The sequence below is a fragment of the Chrysochloris asiatica genome, unplaced genomic scaffold (genome assembly GCF_000296735.1).
Source record: "Chrysochloris asiatica unplaced genomic scaffold, ChrAsi1.0 scaffold00055, whole genome shotgun sequence".
Lineage (NCBI taxonomy): Eukaryota > Metazoa > Chordata > Mammalia > Afrosoricida > Chrysochloridae > Chrysochloris > Chrysochloris asiatica.
Genome location: NW_006408573.1, coordinates 7,206,853 through 7,228,240, shown reverse-complemented (window position 1 = coordinate 7,228,240; position 21,388 = coordinate 7,206,853). Strand labels below are relative to the sequence as shown.

At 52.5% G+C, this 21,388-nt stretch overlaps 1 protein-coding gene across 1 annotated transcript in view; it reads left to right on the top strand.

Moving 5' to 3' along the window:
• The window catches only part of KIFC3 (kinesin family member C3), a 39,482-nt gene extending 18,094 nt beyond the window's left edge, over positions 1–21,388 (top strand). The window contains exons 4-19 of the mRNA XM_006863566.1: positions 11,658–11,723; positions 12,128–12,271; positions 12,390–12,629; positions 13,005–13,178; positions 13,716–13,863; positions 13,962–14,092; positions 15,937–16,048; positions 17,133–17,314; positions 17,917–18,021; positions 18,357–18,487; positions 18,941–19,064; positions 19,245–19,374; positions 19,452–19,681; positions 19,924–20,058; positions 20,433–20,541; positions 21,197–21,388. Of these exons, the coding sequence (XP_006863628.1) occupies positions 11,658–11,723; positions 12,128–12,271; positions 12,390–12,629; positions 13,005–13,178; positions 13,716–13,863; positions 13,962–14,092; positions 15,937–16,048; positions 17,133–17,314; positions 17,917–18,021; positions 18,357–18,487; positions 18,941–19,064; positions 19,245–19,374; positions 19,452–19,681; positions 19,924–20,058; positions 20,433–20,541; positions 21,197–21,222 (2,187 nt within the window). The 3' untranslated portion in view covers positions 21,223–21,388. The remainder of the gene's footprint in view (positions 1–11,657; positions 11,724–12,127; positions 12,272–12,389; positions 12,630–13,004; positions 13,179–13,715; positions 13,864–13,961; positions 14,093–15,936; positions 16,049–17,132; positions 17,315–17,916; positions 18,022–18,356; positions 18,488–18,940; positions 19,065–19,244; positions 19,375–19,451; positions 19,682–19,923; positions 20,059–20,432; positions 20,542–21,196) is intronic.

Sequence of the window (21,388 nt, the reverse complement as noted above, 5' to 3'; positions counted from 1 at the left end):
TTTTCCTGTGACAGGTACATCCTCTTCTCTGAGAAGTACGTGAGCACCCTCCTGGCCCAGTGGGTCTCCTTGCTACACTCAGCACGTTGATTCACTGGCTCTGAGCCTGTCTTCCCTGTAGCTGGAGCTCCTCAAGGCAGGGTGCATCAAAACCACCTTTGTAGCCTATTGCCTGCCCCAGTGCCTGCTTGTCTGCCAGGCATTTGCTGAGGGACTTGTACGTGCTGGGCACCAAGCCCAGGGTACAGGCACGTCCCTGCCCTTGTGGAGGTTCTAGTCTGGGGGAGGGGGTGGACACTGGTTCTGTGAAGCTGGACAGCTACCAGGACTCTGAGAGATGCACCCAGGGCCCTGAGAAAGCCGCTGTGGAGCTGAGACCTGGCGCAGAGCAGAGGGACAGGAACTGCCCGGGCAAAGGGGTGAGGGTAGGAGGTGCAGGTTGAGTACTCCCAAACCCCACTGCTTTTCTGTCAGTTGAGTCAGTGACCCTACAGGACTGCGTACTGCCCACAGGGTTTCTAAGACTGTAATATATACCTGTGAGGTGCTGTATGGTAAACACTGGACTGCAAGGTTGGCAGTTCAAACCTACCAGCCACTCCTCGGAAATGTTGTACAGGGTCTCTGTGAGTCAGAACTGACGCAACAGCACTTAAACAATCTTTACGGAAGCAGACTGTCACATCTTTCTCCTACAGAGCAGTTGGTGGGTTTGAACTGCTGACCTTTCAGTTAGCAACCAAACACTTAACCCACTACACCACCAGGCCTCCTTAAGATGAATACAGGGTAGAACGAAGTCCTGTATGGCTAGAGTGTGGTGTGAGGGGTGAGACTGGGAGATGACTCTGGAGGAGCCAGCAGGGCCAGGAGGTCAGACCTGGGCCAGGCTTGGACCACTGCTCAGGTGAACGCGGGTGGAGGTGGGGCAGTGGAGAGCAAGCTGGGAAGTGGGAGTGGACCTTGGAGAGCTATCACCATAGATTATCAGTGGAGTGAAATGCCCAGCCTCCCGGTGGGCCCTGTGGAGGGAAGGACTCTGTGCCCAATGAACAGTGGTGGCACTGAGGTTTAGGCATTAGGCTGCTAACTGCAAGGTCAGTGGTTCAAACCCACCAGCCTCTTCTCAGGAGACTGATGAGGCAGGCTGCTCCCATAAAGATTTCTAGCCTCAGAAGCCCTACAGAGGGTCGCTGTCAGAATGGACTTAGTGACAGTGGGTTTGGGTTTTGATGGGCAGTGGGGGCTGATGAAGGGATGGGGGTGGAGGTCCACATGATCAGAGTTGTGTTCTGAGAAAGATGCTCTGATTCTAGGAGGGGAAGGGAGGCACGGGAGGTGAGGGGGCAGATGTGCTAGATGTGGAAGCCATTGCTGGTGGGCCCACATCAGCTCTTAGGGACGGTGGGCTTGCCTGGGGAGCCTGCAGGACACTTGTCTGGCCCATGTGAGGACTCCCAGCGTCTCTTTCTCCCCTGTCCCTCCCAGCTCCCACTGCCTGGGCCCTTTCAGCACTTCACTTTTTAACAAACAAGCTTCTTTCAAATAACTGCTTTATTGAGTTAGTCACATACCATAACAATCCACCCCATTAAAGTGCACAATGCACTGGGGTTTTTTTTTTTGTTTGCTTTTTTTTTTTTGTATGTTCAGAACATTTTATCACCCCATTGAGAAGTCCTTCACCCTTTAGCAGACACCCAACCAACCCCGACCTACTTCATCTTCCCTTACCACCGCCCCCTGACCCACGAATCTGCTTTCTGTTTCTATGGATTGCGTATGAATGCAATCGTATACTATGTGGTCTTTTGTGATATAAACCCCTTTAATTAGCAAAATCGAATTAAGCGAAGTTGAAGGTGAGACTCTCCAGTCTTTGTGGGGTCTTTCAGCATTGGCTTTGCAGCCTCATTTGGGAGACTCCTTTTCCCCTCCACAAACTCCCTGGACAATTTGGGGAAGCCAGGTATTTCTGGGTCTGTGCTTGCATTTAGCCCTTGCAGCTCTATTTAAAGTTTCTCAGGGGTTATGTCTGAAGTTCCAGGCTGCAGAGCGGCTCTCTGGAGAGCCCAACCTTAGAGAGTCCTGGCCAACCACGTGGGCTTTGAGGATGCGCTGCCAGATCAAATCTTGGCTTTGGCACTGCTCACAGCTCTGTGTCCTTGAACTAGTGATTTACCACTCTGCGCCGGTGTCCTCATCTGTAAAGTGGACACAGTAACAGAACTTGGTGACATAGTCCAGGGGGTTCTTGGTGTTCCCGCCACCGCCACCACTGCCATTACCGGGAAGGTTTGGATCTAGGAATCCCACGGGCAGTAGCAGGAGGTCACTTTGTCTCTGAACCTTTATTTCCCAATTTCTAAATGGCTAATAATAGGCGATGCTTCATGGTTATTGGACAGTTCAGCTCAATGGTGAGAGTAAACTAGAAAAATGGTGGGGGTGGGGTGCTGTAAAGTGCCGTACCTCCTGAGCGGTCACTCCTGCGTGCTCCGGGCCCCTGCTGGCCTATAGAGACTTGGACTTACCTGGTCTTCTAAATGTTGCTTCTCTAAGAAAAGTCTAACCCAGGGCACCCTGTCCTCTTTCTCATATTGCTTTCTTCCCAGCCTTCTCTGGACCTGCCTTTGGACCCTTCCTACTTCCCTGGTAGTGTTTTACCTGAAAGGCAGTGTAACCCAGGGCTTCAGCCTGCCTGGGCATTCAAAGCCTGCACTAGTGACACCACTTAGGGGTCAGGTGACCTTCAGCAAGTTTCTTAAGCAAGACTCCATAATCTCTTGGACCCTCAATTTTTCCCTCTGTAAAATGGGAATCATAATAATACTTCCCTTACTGGATTTGGGAAATCAATGTGGCAATCCTATGATCATCTGTTGTTGTTGTTAAGTGCTGTCGAGTCGGTTCCGACCCATAGCGACCCTGTACAGGGTTTCCGAGGGTGTAAATCTTTATGGGAGTAGAAAGCCTCATCTTTCTCCCACGGAGCAGCTGGTAGTTTCGAACCACTGACCTTAAGGTTCGCAGCCTGATTCGTCTGCTCCACCACAAATATAAAGGCTCAGTAGATGGGTTGCCGTTAGCATTGTGGGACTTGGTTTAATGGGGGCTGTGGGAATGTTTCTAGGTTTCCCCATTGAGAGTGTCAGCTGGAGGGAACCACGCTTTTGGTGGGGAGCCCTTGGTCCAGACGTGCCTGACCAACCCAGGTGCAGAGGTTGCTGGACTTGGTCTGGCAGCAGGGGAGCTGTGGCTGGTTCAGAGACCTTCCCCTACCTTCCCCAGGCTGTGTTTCTGTGCCTGCAGCTCCCTTCTCTTCTCCTAACATGCCTCCATGTCCTGAGGTTCCCTCAAGATACACACTGCCCAGACAACAAATGCACCTCCACACAGAGCTTTTCCTCAGAGGCCGCAGGCAGGATGGCTCTTGCTCCAAATGCGTCTTATTTAATGGCCCTCATTGTGAGCCATCTAATGATCAGATTCATTGACATTTAAAGCTTAGTAAAATTGCCATAAAAATCTGGACTCTTGGTCACAAGCCTGGAAGATGTGTCTCCTCTGAGCTGATGTCCCACACTGCCTCTGAGGGAGGGTGGGTGTCTGTCACCAATCCCCAGCTTCCACCCTCCCTCTTCCTGCCAGTCTGATCCAGAGACCCTTCTCTGCCTGGCCCCTCATGCATCCGGCATTCTTTCTACCAGCATTTGTTGGGTGCCCTGGGAGAAAGATGAGGCTTTCTACTCCCATAAAGATTTATAGCCTTAAAAAACCCTCTACAGGGTTGCTATGAGTCCGAACCGACTCGATGGCACACAACCACCACCTGGTGGTGCAGCAGGTTAGGCATTGGACGGCTAACCCCATGGTCGGCGGTTAGAACCCAACAGTCGCTCCTGGGAAGAGCGCTGCAGCTGTGTGTGTGCTCCAGCAATGATTCACAGTGTCAGGAACCCAATGGAGCAGTTCTGCTGTGTCCTGTAGGCTACGCTGCGGAGAGTTGGGATCGACTCTATGGCAGTGGGTTTTCTACTACGTGCCTGGCACTGGTCTCAGCCCTGTTGTGCTGAACACAACAGAAATCCCTGCCTTTACGGAATTTTCATCCTTATGCTGTTAAGTGCTGTTGAGTCGGTACCGACCCATAGCGACCCTTTGTGGGGGGTTTCCAAGGAGCAGCTGGTGAGTTTGAACCACTGACCTTGCGGTTCAAACTGACCTTGCAGTCTAATAGCACTTATTATGGACTGGCCCTTGTTCTGAGCGCTTTGCAAATATTGCTTGATTTCATCTCACATTGGAGTCCTGCTATGGATTGGAGTTCTGGTTCAAGCCACAAGGTCGGTGGTTTAAACAAACCAGCTACTCCCTGAAAACCCTGTACAGAGTCTCTGTGAGTTGGAACAGCACTTAACAGCAGCAACAATCCTCAGTTGATAAGTCAGCCTCTTTGTGCAGATAAGGAAGCCAAGAGGTACAGAAAGGTTAAGAAACTTTCTCAAGGTGACCGGCGAGTAAGATGCTGTTTAGATTACAGTGTGGGCAGTTTGATATGAGAATCTAATCTGTGTTTTCAACAGCTCCTGCTGCCTCTTCCCCCCACCCCCTCAACTGGAAGATGGGCAGAGTAGGGTGGGCAGGGGCCATCAAGTCAGGAGCCAGGTCTAGGAGGGGAGGGGACTGCCTTCTGGGCAGGGTGGGAAAGGTGGCTCCAAAGGGGGTGCCCCCTCTCATCTCTGGGCTGTGGTTACTTGAGGCTCTCACCTTCCCAGCTCAGCAAGGCTTTGACCACGCCTCTGGAGAGCCCGCTTTTCCTCCAAAGATCCTGTCGGCTAAGCTCCGCAGCAGCGGGAGGGCAGTAATCATCTGGTTGTCTGAGCTGATAAGAGGCCACCAGCCCCACTTCAGGAGCAGACAGCTGAGAAAACACATACCTGAGCAGGGCAGCCCCACCCTCCGTGGAGCCAGCTTCTCCCCAAGACTGGAAATGTGGGCTTGTATCTGACCGGAGGGAGACAGGCTCCATCCTGCTCCCCTCAGCAGGGCTGGGCTGAGGCCCCCTGTACCAGGCCCATGACACAGTTGCTCTGTGGTGGAAGCCCTGCCTGGTCCCCTCCTCCGCTCTGGGATGACAGGCTGCTGTCCTGGAGACAGCGTGTGCCTGGCCCCTTCACCATTATTTCAGGCATCTATCTAATAAGGAACTCTGGTAACATAGTGGTTACGAATTGGGCTGTGAACCGCAAGTTCAGCAGTTCAAAACTACCAGCTGTTTTGTGGGAGAAAGATAAGGCTTTCTGCTCCCGTAAATATTTACAGCCTCGGAAACCCTGTACAGGGTCGCTATGGGTTGGAACGGACTCCACGGCACTCTACCATCATTAAGGTTCTAGTGTGTGTTGCTCACAGGCAAGGCGAGCTGGTCCCTCCCATTAGGGCCTTAAAGATATAGCAGCCACTGCTGACTTAGCTCCCTGGTGAGCCTGAGAGGGGGCCCAGCCAGCCTGGGTTTCAAGTGGACCTCCTGCTGCTGGTCTGCTCTCTCTGGTCAAGTTTCCTCCTCTCATCGCGCCGGGTGCCCTAGTCTCTCCTACCCCTTCACACATCCTCCTGGCACCTCCACTGGTCTTGTCTATTTCCATAACTGAACAACTTTCTGTCTCCCTTCAAGAAGGGAACTTGAAGGGGAAACTGATGCCTTCTCGCAAAGCCTTGCAGTATGGAGGGTGGGGGCCCCATTCCTAGGATGCCCCCTTTCTTGTTTCCTAGCTCATCTGGGCATAGCTCCATTGGGGTGGTTGTGTCCCACCGGGCTGTCTGGTGCCTTGGCCAGTGTACCCAGCTGTGTTGGTCCCACTGCCTGAGGAAAGCTGAGAGATGATGAGTGTCTGACTTCTCTGTCCCAGGGCTGTTACTTCCACATCTTCTCGAGACAGCCTGCAGCCACTTCCTTCTAGGGCTTTCCCAGGGATTCCAGAGTCCAGGATCACCCAGGGTTCTGATTGTGATGTAAGAAGGGAATCCTAGTCTGGGCTGCAGGCAGATGGTGGGTGGTGTAAACCCTGGGAAACCGGGCTTCCCCTGCATTGAGGCCTGCGAAGAGGCAGAGCTAGCAGGTAGCGAGGTCAGAGCACCCCCTGCTGGAAATGGAGGAGGCAGCCTGATTGCGGTACAGGTGGTCAGTCCCAGAGGACCTGGTGGAGGACAGTACGGGTGGGAAATGCCAACCTTTTCAGATGGAGGTAGATTCATTTATTTTAGAGTGAGTGAATTACAAGAGGAATATGTATCATTTGTGAAAACTTAAAAATTACTGAAAGACAGAATGTGTCAGCTATAATTCTAAAGCCCGGAGGCTTCCACTTTTCTATACTGTATATGCATTTGTTTTCTGAATTTTCTTTGACTTCATGCATTGATGAGCCTTCCCCATACCATTTAAAATACTTGATAAACATAATTGAGTGACTTTATCGTAGTTACAAATGTATTACAATTTATGCAGCCGTTCCCATAATGTTGGGCGTTGAGGTGGTCCTCAGTTTTGTAACTAAGGAGTGAAAGACCAGTTGGTGCAAACCGTCTCTAACTCCCAATGAGCACTGCAGGAACTGGCCACTTAACACCAGGCACTTAGAGCAGAACAGAGGTGTCGAGAGTGGGTAGAGACCACAGAGCACAAGCTTTGTCGCCTGCCATGGTCTGTGGCCTGGTGTGTTGCTAGGAATGGACCTGCTGGCACTGTTGGTGAGAAAGGTGACCTGTGCAGGCCCTGTTTTGTCTGGGCTCAGCCCTTAGGTTACCTGCTTTTCTACCAGGAGGCTTTGGGTAAAAGCAGGTAAAAGCCATTTCCCCAGCCCAGGGAGATGTGGCTTCCAAGCCACAAACTGTTTGAATCACTTGTGATTTACGACATTTCATCCCATCCTCCCACCCCCCAAACCCACTGCCATCGAGTCAGTTCTGACTCATAGCAATCATATACGACAGAGTAGCCACCACTCAGCTGCCTGCCGGTTATGGTAACTTGTGTGTTGTGAATCTGTCCGTGGTGGACAGGTGTCAGCGGAGCTTCCATACTGAGGCAGACTAAGAAGAAAGACCTGTGGACAGCTTCCTGAATGGATAGCCATTGAAACCCTTATGAATAGCATCAGAACACTGTTTGATATAAGGCTGGCAGGTTGGAAGACACTCAAAATACCGTTGGGGTAGATAGAGCTGCCTCCTTATAGTAGAGATGACCTTAATGACATGGATCGCCCTTGATTTGCTGATGTAGCACGGCTCAAAATGTAAAATAAGTTCACATTAGTAATCAGAACCTGGAATCGAGGAAACTGGAAGTTGTCAAAAGTGAAATAGAACACGTAAAGATTGATATCCTTGGCATTAGTGAGCTGAAATAGACTGGTATTGATCATTTTGACTCAGCTGATCATATGCCTTATTCTACCTGGAATGAAAAACTGAAGAGGATCAGCACCACCTTTGTGATCAAAAACAGCAAATCAAGATCTGTCTTGAAGCACAGTGCTGACAGTGATGGGATAATAACCATACACCTACAAGAAGACCAGTTAATCCCACTATTGTTCAAATTTACCCACCAACCACTAAAGCCAGTGATGATAAAATTGAAGAATTCTACCTACTTCTTCAATCTGAAATTTATCAAACATGCAATCAAGATGCATTGATAATTATTGGTGATTGGAATGCGAAAGTTGGAAACAGAGAAAGAAATTGTTAAGTTGGAAAACATGGCCTTGGTGATAGAAATGATGCAGGAGATTGCATACTAGAATTTTGTAAGATCAGTGACTTCTTCATTGCAGATACCTTTTTGCAACAACATAAAAGGTGACTCTACACCTAAACCTCTCCAGATGGGATGTACAGGAATCAGATTAGCTACATCTGTGGAAAGAGATGACGGAGAAGCTTAGTGTCAGGCAAGGCCAGGGCAGACTGTGGAACAGACTATCAATTGCTTGCATGCAAGTGTAGGCTGAAGCTGAAGCAAATCAAAACAAGTCCACAGAGACAAAACATGACCTTGACTATATCCCACTTGAATTTAGAGACTATCTCAAGAACAGATTTGATGCATTAAACACTAATGAATAAAGACTAGAAGACTTGTGGGGGCCATCAACAACATCATAGAGGAAGAAAGCAGAAAGTCATTAAAAAGACAGGAAACAAAGAAAAGAGCAAGTGGATGACAGAAGAGACTCTAAAACTTGCTCTTGAGTGTAGAGAAGCTAAAACGCCTGGAATAAATGAGGGCGTAAATGACCTGAATAGAAAATTTCAAACGGTCACGTGTTATAATGAAATGTGTAAGTAATGACCTGGAGTTAGAAAACCAAAAGGGAAGAACACGTTCAGCATTTTCAAGCTGAAAGAAATGAAGAAAAAATTCAAGCCTCAGGTTGCAATATTGAAATATTCTGTGGGCAAAATATTGAATGATACTGGAAACATCAGAATGCCATAACAAATCACCATACCAAAATAATTGGTCGATGGTCAGTTATTTCAAGCGATAACCATGTAATCAAGAACCTCTGGTATTGAAGGAAGAAGTCCAAGAGGCCCTGAAGGCATTGGGGGAAAACAAGGCACCAAGAATTGACAACATATAAATTGAAATGTTTCAGCAAACTAAAGCAGGGTTGGTGGTGCTCAGTCATCTATGTACATAAATATGGAAGACAGCTACCTGACCAACCAGTTGGAGGAGATCCATATCTCTGCCTATTCCAAAGGTAACTCAACAGAATGCAGAAATCAATTCACAATATCATTAATATCACATGCAAGTGAAATTTTGCTGAAGATAACTAAAGAACGAGTCCAGCAGTAGATCGACAGGGAACTTCCAGAAATTTAAGCTGGATTCAGAAAAGGACATGGAATAAGCAGTATCATTACTGACATTAGATGGGTCTTGACAGAAAGCAGATAATACCAGAAAGCTGTTTACTGGAGCTTTATTGACTATGCAAACGTATTCCATTCGGTGGATCATAGCAAACTATTGTACTCATGAGAAACCTTTACATAGACCAAGAGGCAGTTGTTAGAACAGAACAAGGGGACACTGCATGGTTTAAAATCAGGGAAAGTGTGTGACAGGGTTGTATCCTTTCTTCATTCTTAACTCATTGTGTGTGCTGAGCAGATAATCCAAGAAGTTGGGTTATATGAAGAAGAGCATGGCATCCGGATTGGAGGAAGATCCATTAACAACTTGTGATATGCAGATGACATAATCTTGCTTGCTAACGGCAAAGAGGACTTGAGATACTACTGATGAAGATCTAAAAACTACAGCCTCCAGTATGGATTGCACCTCGGTGGTTTGTTTTGTTTTTTAAAAAGAAAAATCCTCACAACTAGACCAGTCAATAAATAATATCATGATACGTGGAGAAAATATTGAAGTTGTCAAACAATTCTTTTTGCTTGGATCCACAATCAATGCTCATGGAAGCAGCAGTCAAGAAATCAAATGATGTGTTGCATTAGGTGAATGTGCTGCACGCAAGACCTTTAAAAAGTGTTAAACAGCAAAAATGTCAGTTTTAGGACTAAGGTGAGCCTGCCCCAAGTCATGTTATTTTCAATAGCCTGATTTGCATGTGAAAGTTGAACAACTGAATAAGGAAAACCTTAAGAATTGTTAAGTGCTATTGAGTCAGTTCTGACTCATAGCGACCCTGTAAAGGGTTTCCAAGGAGCGGTTGGTGAGCTTGAACTGCCAACCTTGCGGTTCAAACCGGCTTTGCAGTCCAGCTTGTTGACCCATAGCACATACCAGAGCTCCTTAGAAGAATTAATGCATTTGAATTACGGAAATACAAACAAATCTGTCATGAAAGAAGTACAGCCAGAATGCTCCTTGCAAGCAAGGATGATGAGACTTTATCTCTCATACAATGATGGTGGTTCAAGCTCACCAGCTGCTCCTTGGAAACCCTATACAGGGTCACTTTGGGTCGGAACTGACTCGATGACACTTAACAACAAGTCCTGATGTGGTGCTGTAGGGTAAGCATTTCACCTCAAGGTCAGAACTATAAGGTGGGCAGTTCAAACTCACCAGTCACTCCTTGGAAACCCTATACAGGGTCGCTATGAGTAGGAAGTTGGCTCGATGACACTTAACAATAACAACGTAAGAACCTCCCACAGGGTTTCAAAGGCTGTTGATCTTCATGGAAGCAGACTGCCACATCTTTGTCCCACAGAATAGCTGGTGGGTTTGAACCGATAACCTTTTGGTTCACAGCAGCTGGGCGTTTTAACCACTGTTCTACCACTGACCCCCAAATTTTACACACCCATCCCAAATTCCAATGTCTGGCCTTTCAAATGATCGGTATTGGCGACCCCAGGCCGATGTTTATATCTGGCCGTATATCTATGGTCCATGGGTGTCCAGGCCTGCACAGCCCCTCACCACCTTACTGGGCTGGCCTCTGTGTGAGCATGTTGGACCTTCATGGCGCCTTTTCTGAGGTGATGTGGTCAAACACACTCCAAAGAACCCTCCTGAAATCAGATTTTGGATTTTCTCCTGAGAAGTTCCTGGAGGTGGGCTGATGTGGGCCCAGGGTCTGGAGCCTGCTGGGAGGGTAGCCAGCTAGAGGCAGCCGTGAGCCGCCCTCTCAGGGCTGGCACCGTAGCTCTGTTGCGAGACAGGTTGGGAGCTGGGCTGGGCATACCTGCGTCACACTCTTGCCAGAATCCACTCAGTGGGAAATTTTGGGGTCTGGGTAAGGGCAGATCTGGGTTTTGTGGGACCTAAAGTTTACACAATTTGGGATCCTTTTTAAGAAAAAGATAAAATTGAAAATACTGATGTAGGTGTTGAAAGGAGCCTATGCACTTGAGGGCCCTTGAGGCTTCAACTTCCTGCATCTCATGGTGAGTTGCCCCTGGGTAGGTCCAGAGTGGTATGAAGATTTTTCCTGTTGTACTTGAGTTGCCCCTGGGAGCGCTGGTGGTGCAGTGGGTTAAGTGTTAGATTGCTAACCAGAAGGTCAGCAGTTCAAACCCACCAGCCACTCCTCAGGAAGCCTGTTTCCTTAAAGACGTCCGTACAGTCTTGGGAGCCCTGTGGAGCAGTTCTGCTCTGTCCTTTAAGGTTGCTATAAGTTGAAATCAATTCAACGGCAGTGGGAATTTAGTGTGGGCGAGTCCAGGGTGGTGGCAAGTCACTCCCATTATGCATGCTCCCTGTTGTTGTTGTTATGTGCTGTTGAGTTGGTTCTGACTCATAGCGACCCTATGTAGCATTTCCAAAGAGTAGGCTGGTGGGTTTGAAACACCAACCTTGGGGTTGGCAGCCCAGGGCTTAGCCTACAGCGCTGTGAGTTGGAATTGACTTGATAGCAGCTGGTTTTTAGGGGATGCATTGGTACAGGGTGGTGGGGAGTCACCCCTATCGTAAGTGCTCTTTAGATGTGGTTGGGTCCTGCGTGGGAGAGGGTGCGGAAGGCTGTCAGGATCAGGCCACATTTCTCTGACCTGATGTCCCCAGGTGTGGCCTGATGCTTGGACATGGAAGGGGTCATGGGGTCAGAGGACATCCCGGGTGTAGGCTGGAGCTCACTGTGATCCTGGCTTTGTTCTGGCAGGTGGAAAACCTGAAGGAGAAGCTCATTAGCCAGGCCCAGGAAGTGAGCCGTCTTCGATCAGAGCTGGTGAGTCTCACCAATGCCATCCCTAGTGGAGGGGGGCACCGGGGGCGGGTCCAGCCCTCCCACCAAGCTGCGCTGTGCCCTGGCAAAGCAGACCCAGGCTTGTCTCAAAAATGCTCCCAGATTATTTGTCACCGCTGAGGGCCCTCAGAGGTCGTGTGACTGACGTAAACTAGGAGTGTGAACTCTTGTGTATAAATATGACTTTTCCTTGTTACTTTCACAGTTGGGAAAATAGAATGGGAGGTGGGGTTGGGAGAGAGCGGTTCCTGGTTTTTCTCTCCTCTGTCTTTACCTGTTTCTCATGAGCTTTTCTCTTTCCCTCACCTTCTTCTTTTTCTCCTCTCTACCTCTCCTCTCTCTTCCTTACCCTGCCCTCTCCACATGCCCCCCTTGACTCTCTGCAGGGGGGCACCGACTTGGAGAAGCACCGGGACCTACTGATGGTGGAGAATGAGCGATTGAGGCAGGAGATGCGGCGCTGCGAGGCAGAGCTGCAAGATCTGCGGGCAAAGCCGGGGGTGCCCTGCCCAGGCTGTGAGCACAGTCAGGTGAGCAGCTGGGTGCAGCCCCACCCTCACCTAGGGGTGCTTGCTGGTCCCCGGTTCCTAACAGTGACTTCACCTGCTTGTCTGTCTACCTGCCTTGTGTCCCTCCCGACCCGTGCAGGAGAGCACGCAGCTCCGGGACAAGCTGTCGCAGTTGCAGCTGGAGGTGGCTGAGAACAAAGGCATGCTGTCTGAGCTAAACCTGGAGGTGCAGCAGAAGACTGACCGGCTGGCTGAGGTGGAGCTGCGGCTCAAGGACTGCCTGGCCGAGAGGGCACAGGAAGAGGAGCGGCTCAGCCGGCGCCTGCGCGACAGTCACGAGACCATCGCCAGCCTGCGGGCCCAGTTACCTCCTGTGAAGGTGAGCAGGTGTGCAGAGCCTGTGGGGGCCCTGAGCACAGCCCTGGTTCAGACCTGGCCTCAGAGAGGCTCGTCCTGATGAAGAAACAAGTATGAGAGGACCATGCGCAGACTTGTCCCTCTGACTGCCCCAGGTACTCAACAGTCTCTGCAGCCCCAGGCTCTGCCCTTGGCTTTGGCCTTCTTGCCTTTTTTGTGGCCAGGCTGGGGCCGGGCTCAGAGTGCACACTCACTGCAGTAGTCTGAAAAACTGCAGCCTCGCAGCTCCTCTAGAGCTTTCTGGGGCCCTTAGTAGATGTCCTTTAGGGTCCCCCCTCCTCTGACCAGGCCCAGGTGCTCACCAGCCTCTGAGCCCCGTCTCTCCCTTGCCTGGCAGTACGTCATCAAGACAGTGGAGGTAGAGTCATCCAAAACCAAGCAGGCCCTCAACGAGTCCCAGACCCGCAACCAGCACCTGCAGGAGCAGGTGGCCATGCAGCGACAGGTGTTGAAGGAGATGGAGCAGCAGCTACAGAGCTCCCACCAGCTGACAGCCCAGCTTCAGGCACAGGTGTGTAGGCTGCGTGCGTGTGCGCGCGCGCGCGCGCGCGTGTGTGTGTGTGTGTGTGTATGTGTGTATGCAGGTCCATGAGAGGATTCACCTCCTGCAAGGTCCGAAAGCTCAGAGATGGCCCTCAGACCAGTGTAGCAGCTAAGACCTTTTGGGGATCTCCCCCTTACTGACCATGTGACCAAGTCTCCGTTTCCTCACCTGAACCTTGAGCTAGATCCTGAAGCCCATGTCAGAGGGACTTGGGGGCTCTTCCCACAGGGCCTGGCTCACAGGGTGCCCTTCCTCAGTAAGTCCTCCTGCTACTCTTAGCATAATTACAGATACGCTCCGTGTCTCTGGGGCACATGACAGGGTAGGGGTGGTCCTGGGATGATGCAGGGACGTGGGAGATACCCAGAGCTGACAGCCCCATGGGGAAAGAGATGGCCACTTCACCTCTGTGTTCTGTGTCCCTGGTGGTGCACGGGGTGTGGGCCGGGTCCTCTCTCCCAGTGACCCGTCCATGGCACTGAGCCTTCTGGCCCTGGCCACCAGATCGCCATGTACGAGTCAGAGCTGGAGCGGGCCCATGGGCAGATGCTGGAGGAGATGCAGTCCCTAGAGGAGGACAAGAACCGTGCCATCGAGGAGGCCTTTGCCAGAGCCCAGGTGGAGATGAAGGCTGTGCACGAGAACCTGGCAGGTGAGCTGGCCACTGTGCCCTGCCCTGCCCAGGCCCACCTCCCCTGACCTGCCCCATGCTTCAGCCCCGCACCCCCATCATTGCACGTGTCCCTCCAGGCGTCCGCACCAATCTGCTGACGCTGCAGCCGGCACTTCGGACCCTCACCAACGACTACAACGGGCTCAAACGGCAGGTGCGCAGCTTCCCTCTGTTGCTGCAGGAAGCCCTCAAGACCGTCAAGGCCGAGGTGAGCACAGGGTGCGTGGTGCTGGGGAGCCTTTGGGCACCTTTCTAAAGAGTAAAGGTCTAGGGGTAAGGTATGTGGCTGTTTGTATTGCTCTTCCTTAAAGCAAACAAAGACGCCCTGCAGGTGCAGTGTTGGAGCACTTAACTACCAACTAAAAGGTTGGCAGTTCAAACCCAGGAGCCCCTCCATAGGAAAACACTGTGGCAGTCTGTTTCAGTAAAGATTACATCTTAGAAACTCTATGGAGTAGTTGTACTTTGTCCTATATGGTTGTTGTTGATGTTAAGTGCTGTCGAGTCAGTTCCAACCCATAGCAACCGTGTGTCTAGGGTTTCTGAGGAGGAGCTGGTGAGCTTGACCTGCCAATCTTACAGTTCAAAAGGCTTTGCAGTCTGGCGCATTAACCCACAGCGCCACACCAGGACTCCATCCTATAGGGTAGCTAGGACGTAATCGACTCAGCAACAATAGGTGAACCAGCCGGATGTGTCACATACAGCCTCACATCCCAGCCATATTGCCCTTTCCATCTCAAACACGGTTCGTGTATTTTTATCCATTGGTATTAGGCTTGGAGTCCTGCTGTGGTGCTGTAGGATAAGCACTGGACTACTGACCATAAGGTCAGTGGTTCACCAAACGCTCACAGGGTCGTTGTGAATTGGAACCGATTCGATGGCACTTAACAACATTAGGCTTGAGGAGTGTGGTGGCTCCATACAATAAGTACTGGACTGCAAACAACAAGGTCAGCAGTTCGAGCCCACCAGCCGCTCTGCAGGAGAAAGATGAGGCTTTCTAGTCATTTCTGTGAAGATCTAAAACCTCGGCAACCCTATACAAGGTGCTATGAGTCGGAAACAACTCGATGACGCTTAATACAACATATTAGGGTTAATTTAACATTTTAACCATGTCAGTGAGATAACTAGAGTTTCTAAAGTATTTCCCATGTACTGAGCCTTTTACAGTCGTCCGCTCCTTGAATTTGTACAACAGCTGAGGGGTTTGAGAGGCTAAAAAGACTCCAGCATTCAGAAAAATTGTTTTCCTACTTTAGAAAGACAGTGTTGATTATACACGGTGAACAATGCAAACACTCAGAAGGGCCTGAGATGAGAAAGAGGCCTCACTTGCCGCCGCGTCCCACGCGGGCTTCCCTTGTTGGTGTAGAGGTACATGTGTGTACACATCTCTGTACTCAACAGCTAGAAACAGAAACAAAACCAAACCCATTGCTACTGAGACCGTTCCATTTCATAGCGACCCTGTAGGGCAGTGTCAAACTGCTCCTTAGGGTGTCTAAGACTGTAAAGCTTTATGGGCACAAACTGTTTCATCTGTCTCCTGAGGAGCGGTGGGTGGGTTTGAACTGCTGACCTTGCAGTTAGCAGCCAAGTGCTTAACCTACAGCACTGCCAGGGCTCCTAATGGGAACAAGTTTGTTTCTTTTTAACCCATTATGAAATTTAGCTTGGAGACCAGCTCCAACACCTAAAATGGTGTTATCTCATTTCACAGGTGAGAAAACTGAGGCTAGAAGAGATTGAGCCTGTTACTTCAGCTTCCTTGTCTACTCGGGTAGAGCAGGGGTCCAAGCGAATCAGGAAGTGAAGTGCTAAGAGCTGTGGCTCTTCACTTAGTAGCAGGTTGACCTGCAGCCTTTGGCTCAGCCTCTCCTGAACTGTTTTTTCATCTACAAAATGGGGGTGGTAGATGGAAGGACCTAGTTAGAGGCTGCTGGGAAGATCAGATGCAAGGCAGCATAGGTCAGGACCTCAGCCCCGGGTGGGCAGGCAGCAGGTGGAGTCTGCCCCTTGACGGTGCTGTCCACCCCTCACCAGATCGGCCAGGCCATCGAAGAGGTCAACAGCAACAACCAGGAGCTGCTGCGCAAGTACCGCCGGGAACTGCAGCTGCGCAAGAAGTGCCACAATGAGCTCGTGCGGCTGAAAGGTGCTGCCCGGGCAGGCTGGGTGGGGCCGGGAGGTGCCCGGGAGGTACCCAACACTGGGATTCTTGAGCCTGGCTCAGGTGTGACCCTGCACTGCCCTGTCCCCCGGCCCCCAGCACCACTCCTTGGAGCGACACCCTATCAGTTAGGTGTTATTAGACACAACTATTTGTAGATAAGGCAACTGAGGCACAAAACCATCAGGGAACTTTCTTACATGAATGAATACATTCAGCTGGTAAATGAGCCAGCATGGATTTGGACTCAGATCTGTCCAACTCTGAAGCCCCTGCCCCAGTGTCCATGGCAGGGGTCTCCCTGAGGTCCAGGTAGGGGATTGAAGCACTCCGTAATGGGGAGCTGAAATGAGACTTGTTGAACTTGGGGCCTGTCAAGCGTGAGACTCCAGCCCCACATTGCACAAAGGCCTAGGGCGCCTGCTCTGAGCCAGCTGTCTCATTCACAGATGCTACCCGTGCCCACATGACCCTTTAGCTGGGAACAGACAGTAATCATGAATCACCCAGAGAACCCTAACACTGTCCCTGTTACTAGGGCTGGGGAAGAATACTGGGGGGCGCTTCTGGAGGTGAAGTAAGGAGGGCCGGTGGAGCCATGCTGGGGTCCCACTGAAGGACCTGATCCAGTCCCCTGTTGCCTCTTGGTTGTCTGTATCCCACTCATGCCTGCCAGACAGTCATGTGCTCTTGCTCCTGTGTGGCCCCCGGATTCCCCAGCCCTCACCTGGCCTTCATGGTCCTCTGTGAGAATGACAGAAGTCACGTGGCCCCTGCCCATCATTTTGTAGATGAGGAAACCCAAGTCCAGAGGGATAAAGAATGTCCATTTTGATATTCTACCCAGTGCCGGAACCCCACAATTGGTCTTTTCTCCCTGTCCCCTGGTCATCTCCTGCCCGTCTCCCACCACCACCCTCTGCTGAACTGCTCAGGAAGAAAACGTACTGGGCCATCTTGCCTTGGGAGATATTGCTTAGAAGGCAGAGGGCTCCTGTTCAGGAAACCAGTAAGGTCACCAGAGTGAAGACACAGTGTGCTCACATCTTCACTCCCCCCATCAATTCAGGGAACATCCGGGTGATTGCACGTGTCCGACCAGTCACCAAGGAGGATGGTGACGGGCCAGAGGCCACCAATGCTGTGACCTTCGATCCCGACGACGACTCCATCATCCATCTGCTGCACAAGGGAAAGCCAGTGTCCTTCGAGCTGGACAAAGTCTTCTCCCCTAGGGCCTCACAGCAGGATGTGAGTGTAGCCTGGGGGTGCCATGTGGAAACTGAGGAGCAGTGGAGAGGGCAGAGGGAGACATGAGGGTGGATAGAAGTACCTGAGTAGGGAGATAATGAGAAGCCAGAAGCTCAGGGTCAAGGCCATGTCTTCTCTAGAGAGGAGAAGTGAGAAGCTACGACCTTTGACCCTAGACACATCTTCTAGAGAGGAGAGCACCCGACTTAGTCATGTCCACCCATTCAGCTCCTTTACCCAGCTGGCTCTTGGGGCTGAGCTCTCAGCATCTGCTTGTCTCTGGTCTTTGCCCAGGGCCACCCTGCTGGGCCATCTTGCCATGCCCCTGGCAGGCTCAGTGTCCTCTGAGGACTGGTAGGCAGGCAGGCTGGAGAAGGTGCTAGGTGCCCTCTCCTTGAGTGGGGGAAGCAGGGAGCCATCCATCCCCCAGGTAGTAAGCACTGTCTTTGGGCACCTTGGATCTTTGGATCACCAGGTTGCCTGGCGATGTCCAAGGTAAACTGCATAGTCATTAGACAATCCATAGCAGGGTAGCATCCGCTACATTGATGCTGGAGGACAGTGACTGAGGAGGTGGCCCTTTCCCCCACGTCCCCTCCCAGGTATTTCAGGAGGTACAAGCCTTGATCACCTCCTGTCTCGATGGCTTCAACGTCTGCATCTTTGCCTACGGCCAGACGGGCGCCGGCAAGACATACACAATGGAGGTGGGTATGCCCACTGGGTGCCCTATCTTGTCTTTGGGCTCTGCTGCCCGAGGGCAGAGTTCAGGGCCAAGTGCTTTTATGGCCCTAAATAGCCATGTAGGTGGGCTGTGCCAGGTGGCAGCCGTGGCATAATGGTGCTGTATTGATGGTGGGAAAACAGGTCCCGGGAGGGGAAGTTGCTTGTCTGGTGGAGGGTTTTTGGAGGGTGGGAGGTAGACTGACGAGCAGGTGGGAGCTTCCTTCCAGCAGACGCTCTCTGGGAGGTGTGGTGGCCCATGTGAGCATCAGCATTATTGGTGATGGGTGATGCCATCCGTCTTCCCGTCCACCTCCAGGGGAGTCCTGAGAACCCAGGCATCAACCAAAGGGCCCTGCAGCTGCTTTTCTCCGAGGTCCAGGAGAAGGCGTCTGACTGGGAGTTCAGCATCACCGTCAGCGTGGCGGAGATTTACAATGAGGTCCTCAGGTAGGAGGCCAGCACCTGCCATCAACATGCCCTCAGGGGTGCCTCTGAAGGCTGTCCAGGGATCCACAAAAGGCTGTGAGGGCCCAGGAAGGGGCCTGACCTATGTCCTGCCTCACCTGCCAGGGACCCATCTGCCTGGGACCCACAGCTGGCACTCCTGTTCCCTGGGGGCACCGGGCCTGTATCTGCCCCCAGGTGGCGACAGGGAATGATGACAGGAGTGATGCCATCCACAGGAATTGTGGGGACTGTTTGGGCACCACCACCTCAGCCGACTGATCTGGGGAAGGGGCTGGAGGGACCCAGTGGTCAGGAAAGGCTCACCAAGGAGGTGTGATGAGTTGGGGGAACATTCCAGACTCTGGGCAGGGGGATGCAGTAGCAGAGGCCTGGACGAGGTCCAGGGGAGTCAGCCCAGGGCCTGTGGGAGAGTGACCATCCCCTGCCCTGCAGGGACCTACTGGGGAAGGAACCACAGGAGAAGTTGGAGATCCGGCTGTGCCCCGATGGCAGTGGGCAGCTCTACGTGCCAGGCCTGACCGAGTTCCAGGTGCAAAGCGTGGATGACATCAACAAGGTGAGGGGCTAGGGGCTTGCTGGGGCATGTGGAAATGCTAGGGAGCCCCCATCCCCACACAGAACAAGGTCCAGATGGTTTGCCGGCTTGTCTGTGAAATGGGGAAGGTGGCACAAGTCCATAGCATAGAGGTGCTCAGGAAGACAGGTGATTCCGAACAACACCTTCCCCTATCCCCAGGTGTTTGAGTTCGGCCACACCAACCGCACCACCGAGTTCACCAACCTGAACGAACACAGCTCACGTTCCCACGCACTGCTCATTGTGACCGTGCGCGGTACAGACTGCAGCACAGGCCTGCGTACCACAGGTGAGTGAGGGTGAGGGGCAGCCTCCATGCCAGCCCCCAGCCCGGACAGCCATGACCTGTTCAGCACCCTCCCGCAGGGAAGCTGAACCTGGTGGACCTGGCCGGCTCTGAGCGCGTGGGCAAGTCTGGGGCGGAGGGCAGCCGCCTGCGGGAGGCACAGCATATCAACAAGTCGTTGTCAGCCCTCGGGGACGTCATTGCTGCTCTGCGTTCTCGCCAGGGCCACGTGCCCTTCCGGAACTCCAAGCTCACCTACCTGCTGCAGGACTCGCTTAGTGGTGACAGCAAGACCCTCATGGTGGTACAGGTGAGGCCTCAGGTGGGCCCAGCAAGACAGCCCTCAGTGTGCCGGGGCCTGGGGACACACCCCTAACCCTGCCATAGACCTGGACACACACGTCCCAGAGACTTAATTGTGTAAGTCCCCTTCTCTCAACCTGTGACCCTGTTGTTTTTGCCACCTTGATTGTACTCTGACCCCTCCCTCAGCCTTCTCCAGACTGGCTTGAGTGGGGCAGTCAGGCTTCTGTCACCCTCTCCCCCTGACAGGTGTCCCCCGTGGAGAAGAACACCAGTGAGACGCTCTATTCCCTCAAGTTTGCCGAGAGGGTGCGCTCTGTAGAGCTGGGTCCTGTGTCTCGCCGGGCGGAGCTGGGGTCCTGGTCCAGCCAGGAGCACCTGGAGGTATGGCCACCTGGAGACCACCAGGAGCCTGGCTCAGGCCAGTCCGGGTCACAGGGGGTCGGGGGAAGACGCCAGAAAGGAGCCGCCTCAGAACTGAACCCAAATCCAGTAGCCTGTTCAGTCCAGGTGGTCCTTCTGATCTCCAAGGGGTCAGCAGCTAGTTTGGCGGGGGCGGGAGGGGAGGGGGCCCACCTAGGAGTGCTCAGTAGTGACTAGTTGGTTTCTTTACATATAAGAATTCTTTGGGCAGGTCTACTTTGCCCATCTTGCAGGGTGAGGAGGAGACTGAGCTTTAGGAGGCCAGGGAAGCGGGGGATGGGAAGGGGGACAGAAGGGAGCAGGGCTCCCAGCCCACCTACCCTTTCCTGCCACAGTGGGAGTCTGCTTGCCAGACCCCCCAGCTCTCAGCACGTGCCCACTCGGCCCCTGGCTCTGGGAGCTCCAGCCGCCCTGGCTCCATCCGGAGGAAACTACAGCCCTCAGGTGAGCCTTGGGCCATGGTGAGGGTGGGATGGGTGGGCCTTCCCCATGGGAGGATGGGCTTTTTCTCTGTAAGTTTATAAAACTTCTCCAGAACCACTTCCCCAGCCTACCCAGCCTCTGGGGTGCAGGGCAGACTGTCCCGTCTGCTTCATAGACGGAAATTGTAAGGCTGTGGAGGGGTTCATGCAGTCCACATCCCACCAAAACTGGCCTGGCAAGTCGGGGGCGGAGGGCAGCCTGGGGGTGGCAAGGCCTGGGGACATGCCCATTTTTCCCATGAGGAATGAGGTTGGCCACCAGTCTTAAGAGTCCAGGGCTCTAGGCAACAAGCCCTCTAGGGAGGGGCAGTGGGGTCTTGACTGTGGCAGGTCCACAGTAAGACGCTGTTGCTTTGATTTCAGCCTAACGGCTGGGGCTGCAGTGTCCAGGTGAGTGTGGACCATGGCCCAGAGCTGCCCACCCGCCCACCTGTTCGCTCACCCGCCTTGGGTTGCAGGCCTGTGCTGGGAGTTGGTCCACTGAGGACTGGGGCCTTCCGCTGCCTGCTATCTGTGTGCTTCCGCTGGGTTTCCTCCTGCCCACATCTGGGCAAGTGGATGAGCTGGACAGTTCAGTGCTGACCAGTCTTCCCCTCCCCTCTCCTCCCCTCCTGCAGGGAAGTCGAGGCCAGTGCCTGTGTGACAGATGTGTCCACCCTGCGGGCCCAGGGCTGAGGCCTGGCTGGCCTGCTACAGCACCAGGACCCCAGGAGGTGGAGGCGAAGCGCGGAAGGCCCCTCTCCTGCCCAGTCTCCCCTCAGAGATGAGAAACATGTTCTGAAGGAAACACTCTTGGCTGTGGCTCTGGG